Genomic DNA, 24805 nt, shown 5'->3' on the forward strand with positions numbered 1-24805 from the left:
TGTAAGTGAATTTTATTAAGAGACTCGTGCTATGAGGTGCTATGGACAAACTTGGGCCATTTTCTCTGGAGAGGCTGAAGGGAGATGTAGAGGTTTATGAGAGGACACAGCCTCAGAATAGAGGGGCCTCCTTTTAGAACAGAGATGAGAAGGAATTTCTTTAGCCAGAGAGTGGTGAATCTGTGGAATTGGTTGTCATAGGCAGCTGTGGAGGCCAAGTCATTCTGTATATTTAAGGCAGAGGTTGATAGATTCTTGATTGGTCAGGGCATGAAGGGATACGGGGAGAAAGTAAAAGATTGGGGCTGAGAGAAAAATTGGATCAGCCATGATGAAATGGTGGAGCAGAATCGATGGGCCAAATGGCCTAATTCTGTATCTTATGGTCTTATAGATAAAGTAGACAACTGGTACCTTTTAGCAGAGGTGAAATGACTAATACTAGAGGACATAAACTGAGAGGTGAGAAGGAGTAAGTTCAAAGGAGATACAGGCCGAGTTTTTTTTACATACAAAAGTGGTAGGTGCCTGAATGTGTTCTCGAGGTTGTAGCGGAGACAAATGCAATAGAGATGTTTAACAAGTTCTTAAATAGAATGAATATGCAAAGAATTGAGGGATATGGACTTTGTATAGGCAAAAAGGATTAGTTTAATTAGCAAGTTAATTAGTTTGCCACAACACCAAGGATTGAAGGACCTGTTCCTATGCTGTCCTGTTCTGTATTCTGCTCAAAACACTTACAGCACTGTAATGCTGCTGTACTAATATACAGCATGTCTGTCCAAACTAACCAAAAAAGCTTGGGGCTTGTGCATTCTATCATTGGATGAAATTCTGCTAAGCAACCTCTCTGGTACTGGAAATTACCAGGCCAAATGTACGATCTTAATTAGTTCTTTGCACTATTCCTATAGCCATGCCATTTTTTTCCAGCCCCATCGTCAAATCAAGCCCCACATCTCAATGTCACGGGTATCCAAGCAGTGCGGTCCATTTGGGCATCTAGAGCTGAAGCAATGGATCTCGGCCTTGCCCCAGATTAAAAATAGTTGAATTTATTTAATTAATTAATGATTAATTAAAACAAAGTTATCAGAAGTATATTTTTAAATGAAATAACTCTACTTAGGAGCAGACTAAAATTAAAGATGGCATATACAAACATTAGGATTTTTTTTTAAAGAAAAAGAAACAAGCTTCATTCGTGAAGTGACTATAGCCCTCTAGCTCAAACCTGTGAGAGTACTGGGAACAGAATCAAAGCAGAAGGCCAGATCTGTTGGCATCTGAACTCCAGCATCTACCTGATTACATGTGTAGACATGAAACTGAGAAATTGCTGACGTTGCACAGTTGGCTGGCAGTTCTCCATAGAACTGCTGGCTCACTTTCAGCGCTCTTCAGCCCAACGTTTTCAAGTGTCGGTTCTCACTACACAATTTAACCTTGGGGAATTTCCTTATTCTTTTCTCTGTCTGAACCCTTTCTTCCCTTCTTTTATTTTACTTCTGGTGACTGATTTGATAATTGGTTAAATATTTTGGTTCAAGTCACCTTGCATTAATGATCCTTATACCTCTTTGGTAACAGTACTGCTACTTTTCCATTTCGCTCAAACCCCAGTTTTCTGATTTCCTGGTGAAAATGTACATCACAGTACATTTTGTGAAAAAATTCTAAAGAAACATGTCCATAACAAGTATAATTGTAACATATTGTCCGTTTGCCATTGATGACACTTACTTAATGGTTTGGTGATCCTTAAAGCTTATACACCAGTGTTGCATTTGTCTTAAATCTTTATTAAAGTGATTTCCCCTCTGTGCTAGGCATTTAGCTTAGTTAATGTGAATATAATCTTTTACAAAGAATCATGATATTGTGTGTAGAGCAGAAAATAGATGGGTATTAACACAAATGCTCTAATGTGCTTTTAAGGAGATTTTCAAACAGTGCCGTACTGACTCCTGAGGAGGAGGAGCAGAGAAATGTATATGCAAGCATTTTAGAGTTCGAGCAGGACCACGTAAGTCAGTGGCTAAATGCATTGTTATAAATAAGTGTTGATGATTCATGTCACCGATAAAACAAAAATAATAATTTAATATATGAAAATCACAAGAATGCTCCTTGTTTGGTATCACTCTTATAAGATAACATTTTTTACATTTATCAGTTCAGCAATCTCTGTATAAACATCAAGTAGATCTTGTTTAAACATGCGGAGTTGTAGACCTTAGTAAGCTAAGTATTTGATTTTAATCAAGACTTGGATTATTTAGTTGACATTACATACTAATTAGATATAAGGGATCTTCTGCCCATTTATAATCGATCATAATGTTAATGTTAACAGCAATAGTTGTGTTTTAAACTATCCACAACATTGGCAAATGTATTGAAATGTATTGTTCACCTTTTTCTTGTATATAGGAGTGGCCTAAACAATGGAAAATGCAACTGAAATTGCAACCTAATGACCTTGCACTGGTGGCTGGCCTTGTATCCCAAATACTGAGGTATTGTTTATTTCCCCCTCTGTGACAAGTAGCACAGGTATTACAGACCAATAGTCATGATTTTCTTAATAATCAACACATGATTATGACAGTCACTTCTTTAATTTGCAAGTTTGCTAGAAGCAGGGATAATCAGGGTCTTAGCAACTTGCTTTGTAGTTCTATGGTTGTTCTTCAGTTTTCCGAAGAGAAATGCTCTAAATGCTCGGTGAATCTGTTACAGCTATGAAGAAAAATTAACTCTCACCATCAGTTACACAACCTCAATGCAGAATTATGGTTTAAATAGCTGTGCAATAAGAAAAGAAGTAAAGCTTTTGAACTGATTTGTTCTTAGATTGATCATTGAAGGGAAGACTATAAAAAAAGGTTAAATCCAAGAAAAATATAGTTATTTCTTATTTCATTATTTTTAATTTGTAAAATAGGGCATTTGTGGTAAATCATTGTTTTCAAACATATTCTCAAGGATATGCCACAAGGTACAACATACAAATGTTGATGCTGCAGGTTCATTCCTTCAGATAATTTGAAGGTAACAATTTAGTCTTCCTTTTTTCAATGCCTGCATCCAAGCATGCCCTGACCCATGCACAGATATATATACACACACATACCAGATGTTTGATTGTCCAAGATTTCAAAGAACAGTTTGAGACTGGAGTACATAATCTACTGATAGAATACAGTCATATTTAATGTTTACAGGGGAAGAGTGCAGGCAGAAGGGTATTATATCATTCTAAAGTTATTCTGCTGTTTTCAATGAGCATTTAGAAAGTATTCATACTAGCGGTGGGATGCCTTGATGTTAGCTTGCCCATGAAGCTGCAATTCAGTTGCAAATTCTAGTGACTGGTGTTGTAATTGTACTGAGGATTACCAAGAACTGATTACAACAGCAACAGACTAACTTGTTAGCTCTGTTCATATTTTTAAAGACTTCTTAAAGTATGTAAACATCTCCAACTTCAACGGTGGACTCATTTTTAGGGAATTATCCTTGCTTCATGGTTATTAATAATTTTCACCTCAGGGAGGTATTGCTTGTATATGCATGAAAGGTATATGCTCTGTACCATTTGTTAGCTGTCAAAATCACATTCATTTTTAACTTTTAATATTGTTATTCTTACCCAATTATTGACCTGTGATATATCACTGAAATGGGCCCAACACTGATGCACTTCAGAAAAAATTTGAGAGTCCCAAATAGGGTGGAAAAAAGATTTTTCTGGAATAGCTGCAGGAAAGAGGGACATTGAGGAAAGAAAGAGAGAGCTATATAATGTTAGATATGAGGAACTAGTTGTTGTCCTGGGAGTTTGGAAGACTGAGAGGAAATTTGATAAGACCGTATAATAAATAGAAGTAAGCTAAGGTATTCGAACTCTTGAACTTGCTTTGCCATTCTAAAAGATCTTGTCTGTTCTTCCACTTAGCTCCACATTTCTGCCACATCAAATTTTGCTTGATTCCTCTAATATACAGAAAGTTATTGATCTCTGTTTTGAATATAATCAATAACTGAGTCTCCACAGTCTTATCAAGTGATTAAACATCCTATAAATGAAGACATTTCTCTTCATTGTAGGCTTAAGTAAATTATTCTTTGTTTTGAAACTGACTCTGGATTCTCAACTTCCCGGCAAAGGGAAACATTTGCTCCACTTTTACCTTATCAAGTATTGTAAGAATTTTGTATGTCAGTAAGGTTACCTCTCACTGTTCTGAATTCTAGAGAATAGAAACTCTATCTTCAAATAGCAGTTATATTTAATTACTTTCAGCTACCAATATTAATCTGAGAATATTCATCTGTGGGTATAGTTTTTTTGAATAAAGTTCCGTAGGATGCAACATTTTGAAAGGTGTGATGAAAGGTATAATTAATCAGTAAACCAATGATTCACAATCTTTTTTATGCCATGGATTTTTACTATTAACTGAGAGTCCGTGGACTTCAAGTTGGGAACCCCTGCATTAAACTTATGTTAGGCATATGTCTCTTTTGTCCTCCTTAACAAAAACCGGCAATTAATTCTGTTTTTGGTCAATAAATTTACTTCTGCAGCTGCTCAGAATATCCAATCACACAACTACTGAAGAAGCTACAGTGCCGAATTTACAGCAAGCTTTACCCTATTGTGAAATCACAGTGCTCAGACCTGGCCAACATTACTGAACTGTGTCCAGGTTCTACATTATACACATCGCCTGCCCAGTGCCCACTGACGCCAGATGTAGCATCTTCGTTCAACAGGGGAAGCAGGTTAAAGTCTTCCAAGAGTGCATGTTGCTTGGGGAATTTTCAAGATCAGGGCAAGATAAGTTCTGGTGGCCTAAGACACAGTTCCTCAGTCAGCTCAGTAGTATTAAGTGAACAGAATAATGCAAGCTCAGATATTAGGAGTCAGAGTGCACTGCAACAAAAATATGCAAGTCAACAGTTCAACCCAGCAGTGAGTGATAGAGCAGATCTGTTGATTGACAAAAACAGCCCTTTTGAAGATTTGGAACACTATGTGATGAAGTTTGAGCAACAACCAAGCAGTGTCACGGACAGCCTGATGCTAATGACAAACACAGAACATCATCAAATGGAAGCTATTCCACTGCAAGACCACCTAAAGGATATTGTGACTGATGTGCATAATTCAATTGGTAATGTACATATTTTTATGACTTTCACAATATATTTTCTTGTTCCAATTCATGCGTTGGAGAAGGGATTTGTTGGTCAGAGTGAACTGTGCTGCTTGCTCATACTATCATGTTATTACTTCTCTGTTTACATCAGTACAATATATTCCAGTTGGATTGCAAAAAACCACAACCCTGATTTCAATACCCTCACCCTTTTGAAACCAGCTACCAGAAGGTCCATTATTATAAGACCATGACTTTGTTTTGTTTTTAATTGCACTTTGAGCAGTCATCTAAGTTAAGTGCCGAGAATGATTTAATCAAACACTGAAATGAGGAGCTGTAATAGCATCACTGTTGGGCAAGCATATCATTGGTTAGTTTGTGGGACAGATTAAGCCCAGGAGTTGTTTTAAATTTCTAATTCAGATTGCTAGGAGGCTGGGAAGTTCCGCCAGGCTTCAAAAGGAAACCTCCTAATGCCAGGATTCTCTCTGGTCACTTTTGATGTCTTCTACACTTTCATCTCAGCAGCCACTTCTTTGCTTGTCAGGCACAATTCCTGTAGGTCAGGGGTTTCCAACTATTTTTATGCAATGAACCCCTACCATTAACTGAGAAGACAATGGACCTCAGTTTGAGATCAAGCCCTGCTAAAGGGCTGAAAGCACTTAATCAGTAGTGATGCAGGAGATGCCTACTATGTCTAAAATAAAGTTGATGCCGATTCAAACAACTCAATATCATTATTCAGGAAGAGCAGGAATCTTTTCTTGTAATTCTCTCAAATGCTATGCATCAGCCAGCAAATTGCAGTTTTTGTTGAAGCATCTTTCAAGGACTTAATTTTTGCATATTCAAAAAACAACTTGATTGATTAGCTATAAAGTATTTTGTCTTATCCCAAAGTTTAGAAAGTTGATGAACAAATGACTTTTTACTTTTGTTTTCTCATTTTCCTTCCTGGTCATTTGCTCCTTTTTTTAATTCTTCTTCCTTCTCATTTTTTATTCTTTACCACAGTTCTTTGAGCATTCTAATCAGGTTCTAATTGATTCACACATTATATACTAATAATACCAAAAGCTATAGAAGGAATCATTCATCATTTGCCATTTATAAGTTTCTTTCAGCTTAGCATGTAGAGATTAGGTTGTTGGGTCTGATTTTTTTCCCTCTATTTTAGAATCCTATAACTGACTAATATCTTTGATTGTCCTCTTCGTAAAGAAAAATGTTAATATTTAGATAAATAATAGAAATTAATTCAGATTTTTTTGTCATTTTATGCATTCTATGTTGGCACCAGATGCCTGATGACACTCACAGTTTATCCCAGCATATCCATAGTTTGTGATGGTTGTTAATACAAATGATGTGTTTCACAGTGTTTCAAGTGTTTGATAAAAGCCCCTTTTGATAGTATAGATTTACTGAACATTGAAGGGTATACTGCAGATTTAAAGCATGTGATTATAGGGAAAGAGTACAACCACTAGGTGTCACTGCACTTTCAGGTTTGTAAATTGACAAACATAATTTTGTGCAGCAAGCTGAAAGAATATCACCATTTGGACTACCTATCCATGAAAATTACTTATCCCTCACCTTGGCCTACAATTATTTCTTAAATGATACCTGTTACAATTATGTTGATTTCCTTTTGATGTGAAGAACTTCCTGAAATTATTCCACAACTGACCAATACATTGAAATTGAATTCTGTTGTGGTTCTCACAGTCATATTTTTCTCTATTGTTCATTATCACATCTTCCTAAGATCACAACTCTGCAGAAGAAAGTCAAAATTCTATATAATATTCCAGCTGTGAACTGACCAAGATTCAATATAATTGAAGTAAGATATTTTCACTCTTGCAGCTAGATCCCTATTAAGAAAGGAACTGTTGTACTATATGTCTTTCCAGTTCCTTGCTGCACCTACATGTTAGCTGTCACTGAATTATGTTCAAGGACACTAAGATTCGTTCATCAACATTTCCAAATGCCTCGCCATTCAATATTATTTTTACCAAAATGGATAACTTCACATTTTTTGCATTTTATTCCAACTGTCATCTTGTTTCCCACTCATTTAACTTTCTATATCCACTTGAAACCGCATCACTACTCACATTCCTACTTAGTTTCAAACTTGGGAAAATTATACTTAATCTTCTTGCCCAACTTGCTGATATAGGTTATGATTAGTAAACACTGAGCCATGTGATACAGTCGGCCTACCTAAGAAGGAGCCTTTTATTTTTACTGTTTTCAGTGCAAGTCCTGTCAGTCCTACTTCATATTTTTAATCTCCCGGATTATCTATTTATTTATTTAAAGATACAGCAAGGAATAGGCCCTTCTGGCCCTTTGAGCCTTGCACTCAGCAACCTGTGATAATGCCTGATTTAACCCTAACTTAATCACAGGTCAGTTTAGAATTAACCTACTATTCGGTACATCACTGTACTGTGGAAGGAAACTGGAGAAAACCTATGCATTCCATAGAGAGGATGTACAGATTCCATACAGAGGATGCTGGGATTAAACTCCAATTTCCAACACCCTGAGTTGTAATAGCATTGCACTACTACACTGTGCTCAGCTCCTTTTTTTCCAATTTCCTGCATGGAACTGCATCAAAAGCTTCTGAAAATCCAATTGCATTGGTTTTCCCTTTACCTCAAAAGAACTTGAATAGATGATTTCCCTTTAATAAATTAATTTCTAAACATCTGAATAATGCAACGTTTGTTAGAGATTCTATCATTTTCCCAACTACCAGGAAAACAGTTTGGTAGTTCTGTGTTTTTCCTCCCACTTAACTAATGGGACCACATCCACTACCCTCCAACTGCAGGAATCACCTCAGACTCTGGAATTTCAGAAAATAACAATGAGAGTTGTCAGTTGACAACCATGGTCAGAGTTTCCAGAGATGATAGGGTCCATTATACATTCTCATTAAGTAATAAGTTCAAGTTCAAGTTGCTTTTATTGTCATTTCGACCATAAACTGCTGGTACAATACACAGTAAAAACAAAACAACATTCCTCCAATGGTAAGACTGAGAATGCTAAAAGCCAAATGTAAGTCAGTTATTATCTTTTCAGGTAATTGGATTCTATTTTACTTTAATCCTTCTGTACATATTTTCTAACAGACAGGTTGCTGTCCTTGTGTATTCTGGCTTTTGAACCTCTCAACACTGCAACAGGGAAAGACCAGTGTCTGGCCAGCATCGAGGAGGCTTTGTTCCAGCCTATCTGGGTGTTCCTTTTGGCTCTATTTAGGTATTGCATTAATATAAAGTTTACACAAAAATGCAAATCTATTTTAAATTTGAAAATATGTAAGTAATTAAAAGTTAAAATGATGTAATTTATAGCTTTGCCGAATTCTTCGCATTAGAGTTGATTTGAATTTGGTTACTAAAATGGATTACTTGTTAAAATTTGTGTTGTAGTAATTGCTGTAAAAATTATACTCGCTCTTTTATTCAGCAAAGAATGTGCTGTTTGACAGAAGCCAAATTAGAAATACTGTGTTTTGTAGTTTGAATTAATTCCATTGAGTAAGGCTGTGCGTTTTCTTGGCAGCTCATTCATGACCAGAATCCCAATAGCCTAGTCATCAGATTTCAAAAGTCCTTTCTAAATAACTTCAACTCACTGTCTTCCTTTAGACCTACCTGCTGCCCATTACACCACTGGCATTTCCGGCAGCAATGAAGGTCTGCCATCTCTGGCAGTGCTCAGGGATGCTTCATCCTGTCAGTAGCTCGGTTTTCACTACTGTCAGTCATGCAAGTTCCAGATGAAGACTCAGAAATACTGTCACACTCAGATGTAGAAGGATTCTTCATTGCTGTTTCCATAACAGTTTTGTTTGACCACTCAGCTGACCACTTGTTATCCCTGAGCTGAATCCAAGAACCTGGAGGACCAGTGAACCACTAGTTCGACCTGGTTAGCATGGGTGACCATACCAAAAGCCAAAGCATAAAGACCTGACTCCAGCCAACATAGCTCTCTGTCACTGAGGCATGTAAAACTCCAAACCCTATAACAAGGATGTTGCCCTCTTGGGGGTTCTTCCTTTAGAATTTATTATCAAATCTGCCTATTTCAGGCTTATTGGTTACTGTTTCTGATGTACAGTTATGCCGCAGTGAGAACTGCTGCCTTATATCTCCAGGGTTTGATTCAATCCTGAAATGAGCTCTCCCTGGTGGAATCAACAGGTCACGTAGCATCTATAGGGAAATTAAAGGGAGTCGGTTTTAGGTCATAAAGCTCCTGTTCAGATCCAATCATCTGAAAGGATTATTGATGAAATTCTCCAGCTTGATTGTCAAATTGCAAAAGGGTGTGTTAAGGTTGAGTCAGATGTTAAAGCTGTCTCAGCACTGCTCATGACTGAATTTTACCTCAAAAGAAGGCAGGTAAACTAAGGCAGGATCTAATTCTGTAATTCTTAGATTAGACTGTTTAACTATTTTTTTCTTTGCAGTTTAACTATTTATCTGCTAATATTTTAACTAGTTCTTGCATGCAACAGTTTAATATGTTTCCTAATGGCCACAGCGTATATATGCTGTTGTTCAATGTGTCCCCAAGTGGCTATTCTTGTATGATTCTGGGAAGTCCTGGAAGCTTCACTTAGTGCTGCATTATTTGAATAAGGGATTTCTAATTGGCAGATTCTTATCTACAAATTTGAATGGAATTTTTCTTACTGAATATAAAAAATAGCTGACCACCAGGCAAGTTCTTTTGTATCTCCCTTCACTTAGTAGACCTCTAACACTGTCAGTTTCAATTTCTCTTTGTTCTATTAACACTCAAAATGATCATGAAGCAACAAGTTTTGTGTCTCTTTCAATAGCAAGTTCAAATCTTCAAATGAGGTTTGCAGTGTCAATCTGTTTTTCAAATGTAACTGCTTACTTGGTTTTCCACAATTCTAGGATCCCATAGGCTTAATGTAAATGCAGAAAATTTTGGAAAGAAGATAAGAGTCTTTATGGAGCTGTCTGTGAGCCAGGAGGACAAAGAGAAGTTGTATTTCCCTTAACCACTATCTCCCAACAGTTTTGTAGATTGGATCTGCCAGCTCTGGCAGATGAAAGGAAAAGTCATTGCACATGGGTTTCCAGTTAGGGATCTTAGAAAATAAAAAAAACATGGGAGAAATTTAGAATATTGGGTGTCTAAAATTAAAACATTGCAGTCCTACCCAACTGCCTCTCTTAATATCCAATCTGTTATTTCAAAACTGTTAGATTCTAAATAAATTGTCATTCTGACAAGAAAATCTGCAGATGCTGGAAATCCAAGCAACACACACAAAATGCTGGAGGAACTCAGCAGGCTGGGCAGCATTTATGGAAAAGAATAAACTATTGACATTTTGGAGTGATGCCCTTCATCAGGACTGAAATAACACAGGAACCTGGAGCTTTGGAAGTTAAAGAGAGATCTTATATAATTGGAGGGGTAGATAATGCCGATGGTGAGCAATTTTTTTTCCCTTAGAATGGAATTTTCAAATACTAGAGGGCATAGCTTGAAGGTGAAATGGAAAACGTGTAAGGCAGATGTGGGGGACAAGTTTCCTGCATAGGTACATAAACTTACAGGTAATGGACAGAGATGGATCATGTTCAGGCAGATCAGATTATCATGATCAGCATAGATATGATGAGTTGAAGGGCCTGCGCCATTACTGTTCTGCTGTATGTTCTTTTTTTATTATTAGTTTTTTTATGCATTTTCTACATCGCTACAGATAGAAAAAAAAAACCCAAATCAAAATGAAGCAAATTAATACAGTGCAAAAGTAAACATACAATAATAATATAATACAAAAAAGGTAGTTGAGAAAGCACCCAAATTGAAGACGTGTTAAATTAGTATCCTCCCCAAGCCCTGCAACAAAAAAAACTCCAGACCAACCACAATACAATATAAAGAATATAAATCAGGACACACAAACCCCCAAAACTGTAAATACACTTAAAAACAGAAGATAATAATGCCTACTACCAAAAAAAAAAGAGCTGAAAGCAAGGGACCAAAAAAAAACCTTAGTTAAGACGAAGGTTATGAAAGTACGCAATAAAAGGTCCCCAGACCTTATGGAACTTTGTATCCGAATTAAGAACTGAATAATGAATTTTTTCAAGGTCTAAGCAGGCCATAATATCGTTAAGCCATTGAGCATGCGTGGGCGGGGGAACATCTCTCCATCTAAGGAGGATTAAACGTCCAGCCAGGAGAGAAGCAAAAGATAATATTCGACATTTAGTCGAACACAAATGTAAATCTGTCTTACTCAAAAAACCGAACAAAGCAATTAAAGGGTTAGGTTCTAAGTGGTGATTCAGAATATAAGATAAAGTTATGAAGACATCTTTCCAAAATTTCTCCAAGCTAGGACAGAACCAGTACATATGAATAAGAGAGGCCTCGCCCCTTTTGCATTTATCACAAAGAAGACTAATATTAGGGTAAAATCGAGATAATTTAGATTTAGACATATGGGCTCTATGAACAATCTTAAACTGTAAAAGGCAATGGCGAGCACAAAGAGAGGTTGAATTAACCGATTTGAGAATCGAGTCCCAAGTCTCATCAGATAAAGAGATTTTTAAATCATGCTCCCAAGCCATTCTAATTTTATCCACAGGGACACGCCATAAGAATGCTAATTTATCACGAATAAATGATATTAAACCTTTATCCAGTGGATTAATAGAAAGAAATAAATCCATAACATTTTTCTCAGGCATTTCAGGGAAGTTTGGAATTAAAGGATTAATAAAGTGTCTAATTTGGAGATATCTAAAAAAAATGAGCATTAGGCAGATTGAACTTAGCAGAGAGCTGTTGAAAAGATGTGAAGTGATTATCAATAAAAAGATCTTCAAAATGTCTAATGCCCTTCCTATACCAATCATGGAATGTTGAATCATACATAGTAGGTGAAAAAAGGTGATTATGTAAGATAGGACTAGAAAAGGAAAAACCATAGAAACCATAAAATTTCCTAAACTGAGCCCATATTCGCAAAGTGTGTCTAACAAGAGGATTAACAATTAATCTGGACAAACTACTAGGGAGTACAGAGCCAAGAAGTGCAGAAATAGATAAACCTTTAGTGGAACTCAACTCCATTGCCACCCTATTAGGGCACTCGGGTTGGCCATGGAAAAAAAGACGAAAAGGGTAGCACAACGTATATTGGCTGCCCAATAATATAAATGAAAGTTAGGTAAGGCCATGCCACCCTCTTTTTTAGATTTTTGGAGATAAACTTTATTAATTCTAGAACGCTTATTCTTCCACATATATGACAAAATAATAAGAGTCTAAGGAATCAAAAAAAGATTTAGGAATAAAAATTGGGATTGATTGAAATAAATATAAAAATTTAGGGAGAACATACATTTTAACAACATTAATACGACCTACCAAGGTCATAGATAGAGGTGACCATTGTGACAGACTCTGTTTTGTAGTATATAAAAGATAGGCAAAATTTTCACGAAAAAGATCTTCAAACTTCCTTGTGACTGTACTCCCAAGATAAGTAAATTGATTATGAACTACTTTAAAAGGGAGATCACGAAATGTTAATTCTTGTGCTTCTTTATTAATTGGGAAAAGTTCACTCTTGTGTAAATTAATTTTATAGCCAGAAAACTGGCTAAACTGATCAAGAAGTGAGAACATTGGAGGTAAGGATGTAGACGGATTTGAAAGAAAAAGTAAGAAGTCATCAGCATAAAGAGAAACTTTATGCTCAACACCCCCCCTCCAAATCCCGGTCAATTCAGGATAGCTTCGAAATGCTATCGCCAAAGGTTCTATAGCCAAATCAAAGAGAAAGGGGCTTAAAGGGCATCCTTGACGGTTGCCACGTTTGAGGTTAAATAACTGGGATTTCTGAAAATTAGTCAAAACAGAGGCAGTAGGACACAGATACAGCAATTTGATCCAAGAGATAAAACTTGGACCGAAATCAAATTTTTCTAAAACTGCAAAAGGGTAGTTCCACTCTATACAATCAAATGCTTTTTCCGCATCGAGGGAAATAACACATTCAGGAATCCCAGTTGAAGGTGAATATAAAATGTTAAATAAATGCCGAATATTAAAAAAAGGAAGACGGTTTTTAATAAAGCCAGTTTGATCATCAGAAATAATAGAGGGAATAACAGTTTCTAATCTATAAGCCAAAACTTTGGCCAAGATTTTAACATCAACATTAAACAAACAAATCGGCCTATACGAGGAACACTCTGTTGGGTCTTTACCCTTTTTTAATAAAAGAATAATAGATGCCTCATTAAATGAGGGTGGCAATATACCGTAATTAAACGAGTCAGATAGTACTGAGAGTAACTGAGGAGAAAGAAGTGAAGAGAATGATTTATAAAATTCTACGGGGATCCCATCAGGTCCAGGAGATTTCCCTGAAGACAATGCAGAAATTGCAAAAGATATTTCTTCTGATGATTTAGGCGCATTAAGTTTGGCTTTAAAATCAGATGAACGCGAAGGAATATTCAGATTATTTTAAAAAAGATCAACAGAAATATTCTCATTCAGAGATTCAGAGGAATAAAGTCGAGAGTAAAAATTTTTAAATACGTCATTGATTTCTAAGCGATCCGATGTAAAGTCTCCATTTTCCTTCCAGATCTTTGTAATATGTTGTTTAGCTTTAGAATGCCTCAGCTGATTGACTAGAAATTTACCAGATTTGTCACCATGAATATAAAAGCGGCTCTTACTTTCAAGAAGTTGGCGTTCAACAGGTTGAGTAGACAGAAGATTAAATTTAGTTTGAAGTTCTATACACGCTTCTTGTATAATTCAGGATTCTTAGTTTGAGCATACAGTTGATCTAATTCTTTAATCTGATTAATGAGGTCTAATCGATCTGAACAGGACTTTCTATTAAGATTTGCTGAATAGGAGATTATTTGACCCCTCAAATATGCTTTCATGGCATCCCAGACAATCTGGGATGACATTTCAGATGACGTATTGGTGTTAAAATAAAAGGTTATCTGATCCTTAATAAATTTTAGAAAATCATCATCTGATAATAAAGTTGAGTCAAAATGCCAGTGTTTATTCCTCTGAGGGAGACCAGGAAAATTTAAAGACAAAGTAATTGGGGCATGGTCAGAAATCAGTATACTCTGATAATCACAAGAATAGACAAATGGAGTAAGTTGTTATCAGGTAAAAAATAGTCAATTCTAGTAAAGGTATGATGAACATGTGGAAAAAAAAGAATAATCTCTCTCAGTAGGATGAAGGAAACACCATATATCTGAGATACCATAATTAGAAAGAAAAGAGTAAATAGCTAAGGCAGATTTAGTAGGTAATCTAGTAACAGAGGATGATCGATCCAAATTAGGATCTAACCAACAATTAAAATCGCCACCCAGTATAAGAGAGTATGAGTTTAAATCTGGTAGTGAGGAGAAAAAACATTCAAAAAAATTAACATCATCAAAATTGGGAGCATACAGGTTTGCTAGTACAACTTTAGTATTATATAATTTACCAGAAACAGTAATAAAAAGGGCATTTGTATCAGATATCTTATTATGGAGTTCAAAAGGAATATTTGAATTAATAAGGATGGAACCCCCCCTAGCTTTGGCGGCAAAGGATGAATGAAAATGCTGACCTGCCCACTTTGACAAAAGCCGAGGATTATCAAAACTATGAATATGAGTTTCTTGAAGGAAAGCAATGTCAGCTTTGAGTTGTTTAATATGCGAGACTTTCCTTCTTTTAACAGGATGATTCAATCCCTTTACATTCCAGCTCACAAATTTAAGTGTATTAACCATTATCAATTGTTAGTGCATAGAAGGTAGCAGGCATATAAAAAATCAAGCAGTACAGTAACAGTCTGGGAGCAAAAATGTAAACATAGATCAGTAGAATCAAAACAGAGACATGTCCTGAATAACAAAGGAAAACAAAAGAAACAGTGAGTAGTGTTGGAACCGGAGAACCCACCCCATCCTCGCAACCCAAAACTAGACGGTTACCCAAAAAAGCAGCTAGCTCTACAAAAAAAAATCAACCCAAAAATGACTTTCAGTTCCGTATCGTTAACAAAAGTTCCGTATAAATGATATAGCAAATAATAACTAATTTATGCACTAGAGAACAGAATTACAAATAGGAACAACTTCAACAGAAAAAGTATAAAACTTAATACAAAAAAAATCAGAAAAGAAAACTAAAACTAACCTACCCGTGAAAAATTATAAAAGACTAAAAGAATAAAAAAGGGAGGGGGAAAGGGGGAAATTATAAATTTAAAGAGAGTACTTATCAACTGTTTACAGAAGAAAAAAAGCAAAACTTAAACTATAAATCAACCAACAGGGAGGCCTTCAATAAAATCTCCAAACCTCCAAAACAAGTTAAAATCAATTGTAGTTCTCTATAGATAAAGTTATACAGAAATAAAATAGATTACACAAGTAAAATCTAAAAATCCGCAGGGAAACATTAAACTTAAATCATCTATTTAGAAAAAACGCACCAAATCCAGGGAGAGATTGACTTCAGTCCTTAGAGTTTCAATAGTTAATGTCTGAATTATTCAAGTAAAGTCTGAGTTTGGAAAAAATAGCTTTACTTCGAGAAGTACTTATCAACCATTTTAGAAGGTCAGACCGGTTCCGAAGAAGACGTGCTGTATGTTCTATAAGGATGTGGAGAATGGTTAAGTTTTTTTTTCATTCTTTTTTTCTTCTAGAAAAGTGAATACACAAAGGGAAATGGCACTTGACAAAAGCATCAAGTTGTACAAGTCAGCAGGTCCAGCCGATATTGGTATTGCAGCTAAACTCTTTCCCAAGGAATCTACATCTTCAAATGACTCCTATCCATATGAAGCTGCAGTCAAGGAGTTACGACAAATAACCAAAGAATATTGTCCACAAAAAAAGCTTGAATGTATTGGTAAGCATTAAAATATTTTGACATTCTAATTCTCCGATCAGATGACTTGAATTATTGTAATAATTTAGTATTACAACTGTGTCTATACTGTATGCTTACAGTATTTACCTTTGCTGTTAAAGTTACAAAGTATCAGCTTATAAGAATCTTACTAAATGCATGATAATTCAACATCTTTGCTAAAACCAGGTTAAGATGTCAGGTGTATAAACTAGAATTGCTTATAAGTGATTAGAGTATAATGAAACCTTGCACAAATTGTGGAACTCCTATAAATAGCTTACCTTAAGTAGAAAATGAGAGGTAATGAAATGGCAGGGATCAGATGTGCATCTTGAGAGAAATTAAATAAAAATGAAATTTACAATATGGGATTTGTAGGTAAAGGGTACAAAACATTTGGAAGAGGGAAACATTTTAAAAAAGCATCAAATTGGTTTTGGCCTCAGATGGAGAGGAAAGAAAAGTTAAAATGACTCCAGTTGCGTTTGCAAAGCATTATGTTCTTATGATGCTGTGTGGGCAGTCCCTGTGCACTAATTCCTCTTCCCTGTTAATTTGTTTGTAAAGATACTCTGTAATGTTTCAGTTATAAAATTCCAAACTATCCTGAAGTTCCATTCTGCATGTTCTTTTGGTATTGAATGTCATTTCCATATTCTTCTTTGTGGAGTCAGGCAATTTAATTTTCTATCCTTGCTCCAATGTTAGATATGATAATGTGCAATATAAACTAGTGTTCATTCTTCTCCAACCTCGTACAGTACCGCTGAAGTATTTGACCATGTATTTTTGAGTCTGATTATTTAAAACCAAGCCTGGCCACCTTTGCTAAGATCCCGATGTTCTGAAAACAGCGTTGTTAAAATACTTTCCTTGGGGTGAACTGTAATATCCAACAATGAATTAAGTTTAAAATTTTAACATTTTCTAAACCACTCCTAACCTACCCAGTTTTAATTTTAATGTATCAAGAAATTGACAGCCTACCTAACCTTAGGGAGCCAGGTTGTTAAATGTAGTTAGCTGCCTCTAAATTAAGGCAATTTTGAGGTTTAACAATAGCCAGCTAGGAGTTTGTGCCTTTTGCAGACTCTACTGCCTGTGGATTAGTTAGAGTTTTGCCATTGTGGTTATGGTTTGGTTATCTCCTATTTCATATGTCCCAATCCCACCCATCCTCCCCACCCGCCCGACCTACATATAATTGGTTCAGTGTACATTTTGCCAGTTACTATTCACAACAATCCAGTGACTGCTTCAATTGATTATTTCTGTTTCTGCAACAAATGTTGCTTTTCCAAATACTATACATAAATGTAATAATTTTTTGAAGAGCAGTCTCCAAAAAGAAGAAATCTTGCTGCAAGGCATAACATTTTGTTTTGCAGATTTCCTGAGTGAATTTTAAAGAAACGTGGTTTGCACCAGGTTTTTTTTTTCTCTTTTTTCATATATCAGTAATGTTTTTTTCAGATTTGGTGGAAAATTTATGAGTAATTTAATTTTAACAATCACTGTCATATTGTTGTAGTGCGAACTCTCCGTCTTATCTGTGAATGCGCTGATCATTACTGCAGTTCTAAGGAAGCTGGTGCAATCCATGTTACTTCTGCAATGTAAGTATTATATGTTTTCAGATTAGTAGACTGAAGTGCTTGTCTATCTATCTACCATCTTTAGGATAATCTTCCAAATATAATTAATTGCATAACTCAGTGTTTGTCAATCAAATCTGGATTGTACAGTCTGCTCAGCTGTCTCAAGTTTTAATATGAATAACATTTTGTTTTCTTGCTGCAAAGACCCGAAAGCTTTTCTGGAAATAAAAATGTTTTTGTTTGCCATATATTTTTCTCATCTTTCCCATTTTTGAATCAGACCTTCCTGTGTGAATCTACAGTCTGAGTTTGCCACATAAACATTTTGATGCTCACCACCACTGAACTCTCTGAAAATCTTCTTTTGAAAGCTTTCTAGCTCTCCTTGTCACTTACATCTGCTGAAAGGGTACAGCAGTGAGCAAATTTCAATTAGATTTGCTTCCTGCCGCAACAAGCCCCTTAAAATTATGGTATTGAACACTCAAAAATGCTGGAAGAACTCAGCATGTCAGGCAGTATTTATGGATGGGAATAAACAGATGACATTTCAGTCAAGATCCATCATCAGTCCTGAAGATGGGTCTTGGCCCAAAGTGTCAACTGTTTATTCCCCTCCATTGATGCTGCCTGACTTACTGAGTTCCTTCAGCATTTTGTGTATGTTGCTCAGGATTTCCAGCATCTAAAGAATATCTTGTGCTATTAGTTATGAATAGTGCAAACAAGAATAATACCCATCACTTCATTCTCAAATTTTCCACTCTCCACGTCAGAAAGAACAAATTTGTCAATGGAACCTCATTACAAATATCTATCTTGTGATCTTCATAAATAAATAAGAAATAAATCATTTATAGAATGAATACAGAAAATGTTGTAAAAACTCAACAATCAGGCAGTCTATGGAAAGAGAAACATGCAACATTTTAGTAATGCATCCCTTTATTGGAACCCAAATCATTAATGGTTTCTCTTCCCACAGATGCTGCCTGATTTGCTGAGTGATTTCAATATATTGCATTTTTGTTTCAAATTTCTAGCATTTGTCATTTTTTTCAGAAAACTTAGAGGCGTCTGTACAGCACTCAGACTATTTGAACTTTTATTCACACCATAGATATGCACTATCAAGTGAACAGTTTGACAATGAAGTATGTAATATTTGCAGATGTGCTTTGTGGCAACACTAGATTACAGATGATAGGAGCTAAAAGCAAACCGCTGAGGAGTTCAGGTTTCTTCAGCTGTTTCTTGATTTGTGGCAGGGTTTCAAAAAGTAAACAGATATTGCAGGGCTTTATATGAGAGTTATGTGCTCGCTGAATTATAAGTAATGAAGTCTTACAGAACAGAAATGGCCCACTGCATCAATAGAGAGCATCGTACCTATCTATATTAAATCAGTTACCAGTACTGGATTCTGAGCTTCTATGCACAGGCAAATTGAGTGTTCATCTCGACAGTTCATAAAAGTTGAGAGTACTTGCCTCTACTCTAAAGTATTTTTCAGATTACAGCCACCCTCTGGGAGGAAAATTGGTTCTCAGATCCCATCTTAACATTTACCCTAAACCAGTGCCCTCTGGTTTTTGGTAACACACTTATGGGGGAATTATTTCCTCTTGTTTACCTTTTTTAACTTTGTGTTCCTGTCAGTTCCAATGTCAACTTCCTCTGTTCCAGGGAAAATAAGCCTGGTCTATCAATTCTCTCCTCAGGACTGAAATGTTCCTACCATTAAATAATCTGGTTAATCTCATCTACATCCTTCCTGTTGATGGCATACTGGAATATACCCCAACTATTGGCTGCCAGTGTCATTAATAATGCTGTACCATCACCACTCAACCTTCATCTTCACCGTATCTAGTGCAGACAACTACATAGATTCTTAGACGTGCACTGAGATCCTTCTGTTTCTCAGCCCTAGGACCTGTATATCTCTTATCTGAGCTGCTCTTCACAGAGTTCGTCACCTATCACTTGTCAGGATAAAATTCCACCACCATTGTTTGCCTGTCTTGCCATCAAATCGATATCCTGTGCTAATGATTATCCTCCTCACTGTTAAAAGTGTTATCGATTTTCCTGTTATAACTCTTCACAATTACTTATAAAAAGCTATGCTAAAATTATGACATTATTTCTCTGTAATCCTTTTCAAAATCTTGAAAATATTTGCCACCTTATATCAGGCTGTTTTTTTTCTCGTGATTTACTTCATTGCTATGCTTTGTCTTAAGGAAAAATTAGTCTTTTATATTATTACAAATGGAAGTTTTTCTCATTAGAATTTTAACTGAAGTCCTGTTAACAGTTTCTCTATAGGAAGTGGTTTTCTTTTAAATGCAATTGAATTTTTTTGTTAGGCTTTCTGCTGGTATTTTAATAATCGGTTAAGTGATATCCTTGTTTGACTGCTCACAAAGTTGGCATTCTTTACTACAAGTGTATTGTTTACCATTTCGGATAATTACTGATTAGGACAAATTTTCCTCTCATAGCATATAGAATTCTAAATGTATATCGGTAATGTATGATATATTTAGAATTCATTTTTTTAAACCCACATCAGTATATGATCATTGTCTGATTTTTTTTCTTCAAGCATTCCCATAGTCTGTTTCCCATCTCCTATCCCCCAACCATAATAGATGAGTCAAAGCATTTGGCCCTAACCTATGGAATTCTCCTAAACATCTAGTTTTGTGAACCTATTTTTAAGATGCTCAAAACATCTTATTGACTAAATTTTATTTGCTAAATCTAATGTGAAACATTGTATTTCACATATAATTAAGTGGTTCTTGCTTAAACCGTAACGATGAGTTTTGTTTGATCCTTTGGCTAAAGGAGTAATATTAATCCACCAGGGGTCACTGGATACCAGTATAGACAGGGCACTGAGGCAGTTTTAATCCCTGTTGAGTCAGCCCTTTAAGGCCAATTGTCGCATCCCAAGTTCAATAAATTCTTAATGAGATACAGAAATCTTATACAAAAATGAAAATGGCCTAATGCAGAATTCAGATTTTATTGAAGTTTATATCCGGGTTGCTGTAAATGCCAAAGCTTACCTGGTCATTAAAAATTAAAGCCTGGAAAAGATATCTTTACTTAGCTATGAAGCTTTATGATTTATAATATTAATGTTATTTTTTTAGTTAAATGTTGATACTTTTCCGGTATTTTAGTCTGATTTTCTCAATTCTGCTGTTTAACTTTTGGCATGTTTTTGTTTTTGGTATTTTCAGAATCAGATTTTTTAGCACTGACATATGTTGTTGAATTTGATGCTTTGCAGCAGCAGTACAGTGCAGTATAGTCAAAGAATATTGTTAAAAATAAAAAATATATTTTAAAAAAAGCATGGAATGAGATCAAAACAGTGAGGTAATGTTTACAGACAATTCAGAAATCTGATGGCGGGGGGGAGAAACTGTTCCAAAAATGCTGAGAGAGTGTCTTCAGCTCCTGCACTTCTTCCCTGATGGTAACAGACAGAAGAGGGCTTATCCTGGATGGTGAGGGTCCTTAATGTTGGATACTGCTTTCTTGAGGCACTCTTTTCTGAGTATGCTCTGATGGTGGCGAGGCTGGCGTGCTTGATGAAGCTGGCTGAGTCTGCATCTTTTTCTGATCATATAGTGTCCCCTCCATACCAGACGATGATTCAACCAGTCGGAATACTCTCCACGGTACATCTGCAGAAATTCTGGTGAGATACCAAAACTTCTCAGCCTCCTAAGAAAATACGGCAGTGGCATACCTTCTTGTAATTGTATTACTGTGTTGGGACCAGCATAGATCTTCAGAGATGTTGATACCCAGGAACTTGAAGCTGCTCACCCTTTTCCACTGCTGACCCCTTCGATGAAGAGACGTGTGTGTTTTCCCGACTTTCCCTTCCAGAAGCCCACGATCAGTTCTTTGGTACGCCTCCTCATCACCATCTGAGATTCTGCCAACAAAGGGAGTGGAGTAGACTAAATTGCTTTCCCCTTAAATTTCCAGGGCAGTGTATTCTTGTTCCTTCAAAGCTGGAAGAAGTACATTGAAAGAAATAAAACCACATGCAGCTCAGTAAAATAAAAATCTCATAACTGAGTGAAACAAACAAAATGAAGAAGTGAGCTGGATTTATTACCTTATTAAATGATTCAGCCATGTAACAATGTAATAAAGTACAGGTGGGATCTGTGCTTTCACTGCTTAGCCTACTGCTCTACTCTTTCTACATCCATGGCTGTATGATTAGGCAGAGCTCAAATGCCATCTATCAATTTGCTGACGACACAACATTTCTGGAACAGCTTCTTCTCCTCTGCTATCAGATTTCTGAATGGGCAATGAACCCATGAACACCACCTCACCATTTTTCTCCTCTTTCTCTACTACTTATTTAATTATTTTTATATATAGTTATTATAATTTGTAGTTTTTATTACTGTGTATTGCAATGCACTGCTACCACAAAAGAACAAGTTTCACATCATATACCAGTGATTTTAAACCTGACTCTGATTTTGGTAGGCAGTCATTGACATTTTAAACACATCAGGAAAGAGCATGACAGATTGCTAGTGTATTTTTGTTGAAGCAGCTATATTTCCAGAGTTAAATATGATGAAATATTTGTCTTTTAATTCCTCAAAAGCAGATTATTGTTTTGAATCATTAGTATCACTGTTGCTTAAAAAGCCATGTAATCTTTGCTTGAAGTAGTGTGGATACTGCTCATTAAGTTTATGCTACCACTCATTTAATGATTAAAAACACAGTTGCAAAGTTTGAGTCAGTATTAGAATGAAAAGATCTTTTGGTTAAGAGTAGTGCAACTTCTATTGTTTAAGCTATTATTTAATTGTATTTTTTTGCTGCATGAAAATTCTTGTTTGTCTATTTCTCAATGTAAAGATTGAGCATGCATAAAGCTTAACATATCAGCTTCACAGTCCCTGAGTATTGTCGAGCATTAAAATTTTCAGAAAATTGTACAGTTTGTAAATTACATATAGAAACTGTCTTCTAATTGTGCTATCATTGGCCTCTCTCAGCTTGGTCACCTATGCTTTTGCTTTGAACAACGTAATCCTTTATGTATTCCTTCCTTCTGTGGTATTTCACTGAACAGTTTGAGATCATCTGTTTCAAAAACCGCATAAGCCCCATTTGGGGTTCTAACATTTCTCTGGCATTCATTCTTTGGGGATTTTCTTCTGTTTCATGGATGTCTGCAAAGAATAGGAATTTCAGGTTGTATACTGTATACATTTTCTGATATTAAGTGCAACCATTGAATGCAGTGGGGTTAGATCTCTATTTCCAGTAAGGAAGGTTAGGTTTTTGGGATCAGTGTTCCAGTGGCTCCTGAATTGAATGGTTAACTGCTTCTGTACTGCTCAGGAATAAAGTTATTGTCAAATATCCAAACCTATTTCACTTGGAAAGGAGGAAGCTTTCTATTATCAGCAGTGAAAACTTCTCTGTTAAGTACAGCCACTGGAAAATAGCACTCACACGCCAATCAATAATAGTGCTTATGTAAGCATATTTAGTGCAAGTAAAAAATCGTGTGCAAAATCAAACTAGGATTATTATTGCTGTTAATAAACAATTATGTTCAGCTTCTGCACCTAGAAATTGCTCCCAAATTTTGGCATTAAAACAGCATCATAATGCTCTTGTTGGAATTCCATAAACAGCAAGGACTTTGTTGATTCTCCCTCTGTAATGGTGCAATGAAGCTGATATTGTTCTTTTTAGCCTTCTCGCAGTTGTCAGCATGTAGCCCAGCAGGTGCATTCTCTACAGATAACTCCTAAAGGGAACTTACCACAATACTAGCAGTATTCTTCTGTCAGAGCGGTGGGGATGAGGCTAGGGTAATGTTGCTGCTCAATGGATGTATGCTGCATTGATGACGGTGGTAGGAGAGGAGCCCCATTAGGACCAGAGGAACAGGCCAAACCCAAAGAACAACATCTGCAAAGGCATATTCTTTGTTCTTGGATCTACAGAGATCTTCCAGAGCTACAGATAGGTACTTCAACCTCAAGTATAATCTATCAGTGGATGCCTGTTGGAGAACCCTGTCTAACAGTCAATTGATGAAAATGATAGGGAAACACCAGACAGGATTGTGTGAGGAATGTCAGGAAGAGGAGTCAGTAGAACATGTAATTCTGAGTTGCAGGAAGTATGGGATACAGAGAGAGATGATGAGAATTAATCTAAGGGAATTGGGGGTGCAGGAATTCACATTAAAAAGGTTACTGGGCATGGGTGAGAGGGCACAGGTCAGGGTACTTTTAGCTTTCTTAAGGGATACAGGGTTTTTTTTATAGGATATGATGGATAAGCAGGAATAGGGTACTAGGGTGGCCAAAGAAGGAAGGATAAAGTATAGATTAGGGTATGTGTGTGTGTGTATGTGAATGGGTGAAGGAATTTAGAATGTAAATCTGTCATCTGATCCACACTCCGGAGCAGAAAGTGGCGGTAATGCACCATTAAGCTGGGTGCCAACTGCCGTAAAACAAGAACAGTCAAGTGTTCCTTCCTGCTTTGTGGACTGAAGGAAAAGCAAATGAAGACTTCTGTCCTTGAGCATAGAGATGGTGCCCGCTGGAATATAGCGAGAAGCAGGTCAGGGTAGAGTTCTGAGCATGGTTCATCCTTTCATCCTTGTCAACCTCCTTTGAAGCTTCTCCAAAATTTCATTGGAATTTCCTTTAGATCACCAGACCATAAGACATAGGAGCAGTATTAAGCTGTTTGGGCCATCGATTCTGCTCTGCCATTCAGTCATAGCCGATCCTTTTTACCCCTCCTCAGCCCAACTCTCCGTAACCTTTGATGCCATGACCAATCAAGAACCTATCGATCTCTGCCTTAAATACACCCAGTGATGTGGCCTCCACAGCTGCCTGTGGTAACAAATTCCACAAATTCACCACCCTCTAGCTAAAGAAATTTCTCCTCATCTCTGGTTTAAATGGGCACCTCTCTATCCCGAAG

At 36.3% G+C, this 24805-nt stretch overlaps 1 protein-coding gene across 2 annotated transcripts in view; it reads left to right on the forward strand.

Annotated features, from left to right (window-relative positions):
- Positions 1 to 24805, forward strand: part of vps9d1 (VPS9 domain containing 1) — an 87588-nt gene that overhangs the window by 37974 nt on the left and 24809 nt on the right. For both annotated transcript variants that reach the window (XM_059993125.1, XM_059993126.1), the window contains exons 8-13: positions 1942 to 2029; positions 2437 to 2522; positions 4597 to 5186; positions 8336 to 8465; positions 15976 to 16181; positions 17716 to 17800. In XM_059993125.1, the coding sequence (XP_059849108.1) occupies positions 1942 to 2029; positions 2437 to 2522; positions 4597 to 5186; positions 8336 to 8465; positions 15976 to 16181; positions 17716 to 17800 (1185 nt within the window). The remainder of the gene's footprint in view (positions 1 to 1941; positions 2030 to 2436; positions 2523 to 4596; positions 5187 to 8335; positions 8466 to 15975; positions 16182 to 17715; positions 17801 to 24805) is intronic.

This window comes from Hypanus sabinus, chromosome 17 (assembly GCF_030144855.1).
Source record: "Hypanus sabinus isolate sHypSab1 chromosome 17, sHypSab1.hap1, whole genome shotgun sequence".
NCBI classification, from domain to species: Eukaryota; Metazoa; Chordata; class Chondrichthyes; order Myliobatiformes; family Dasyatidae; genus Hypanus; species Hypanus sabinus.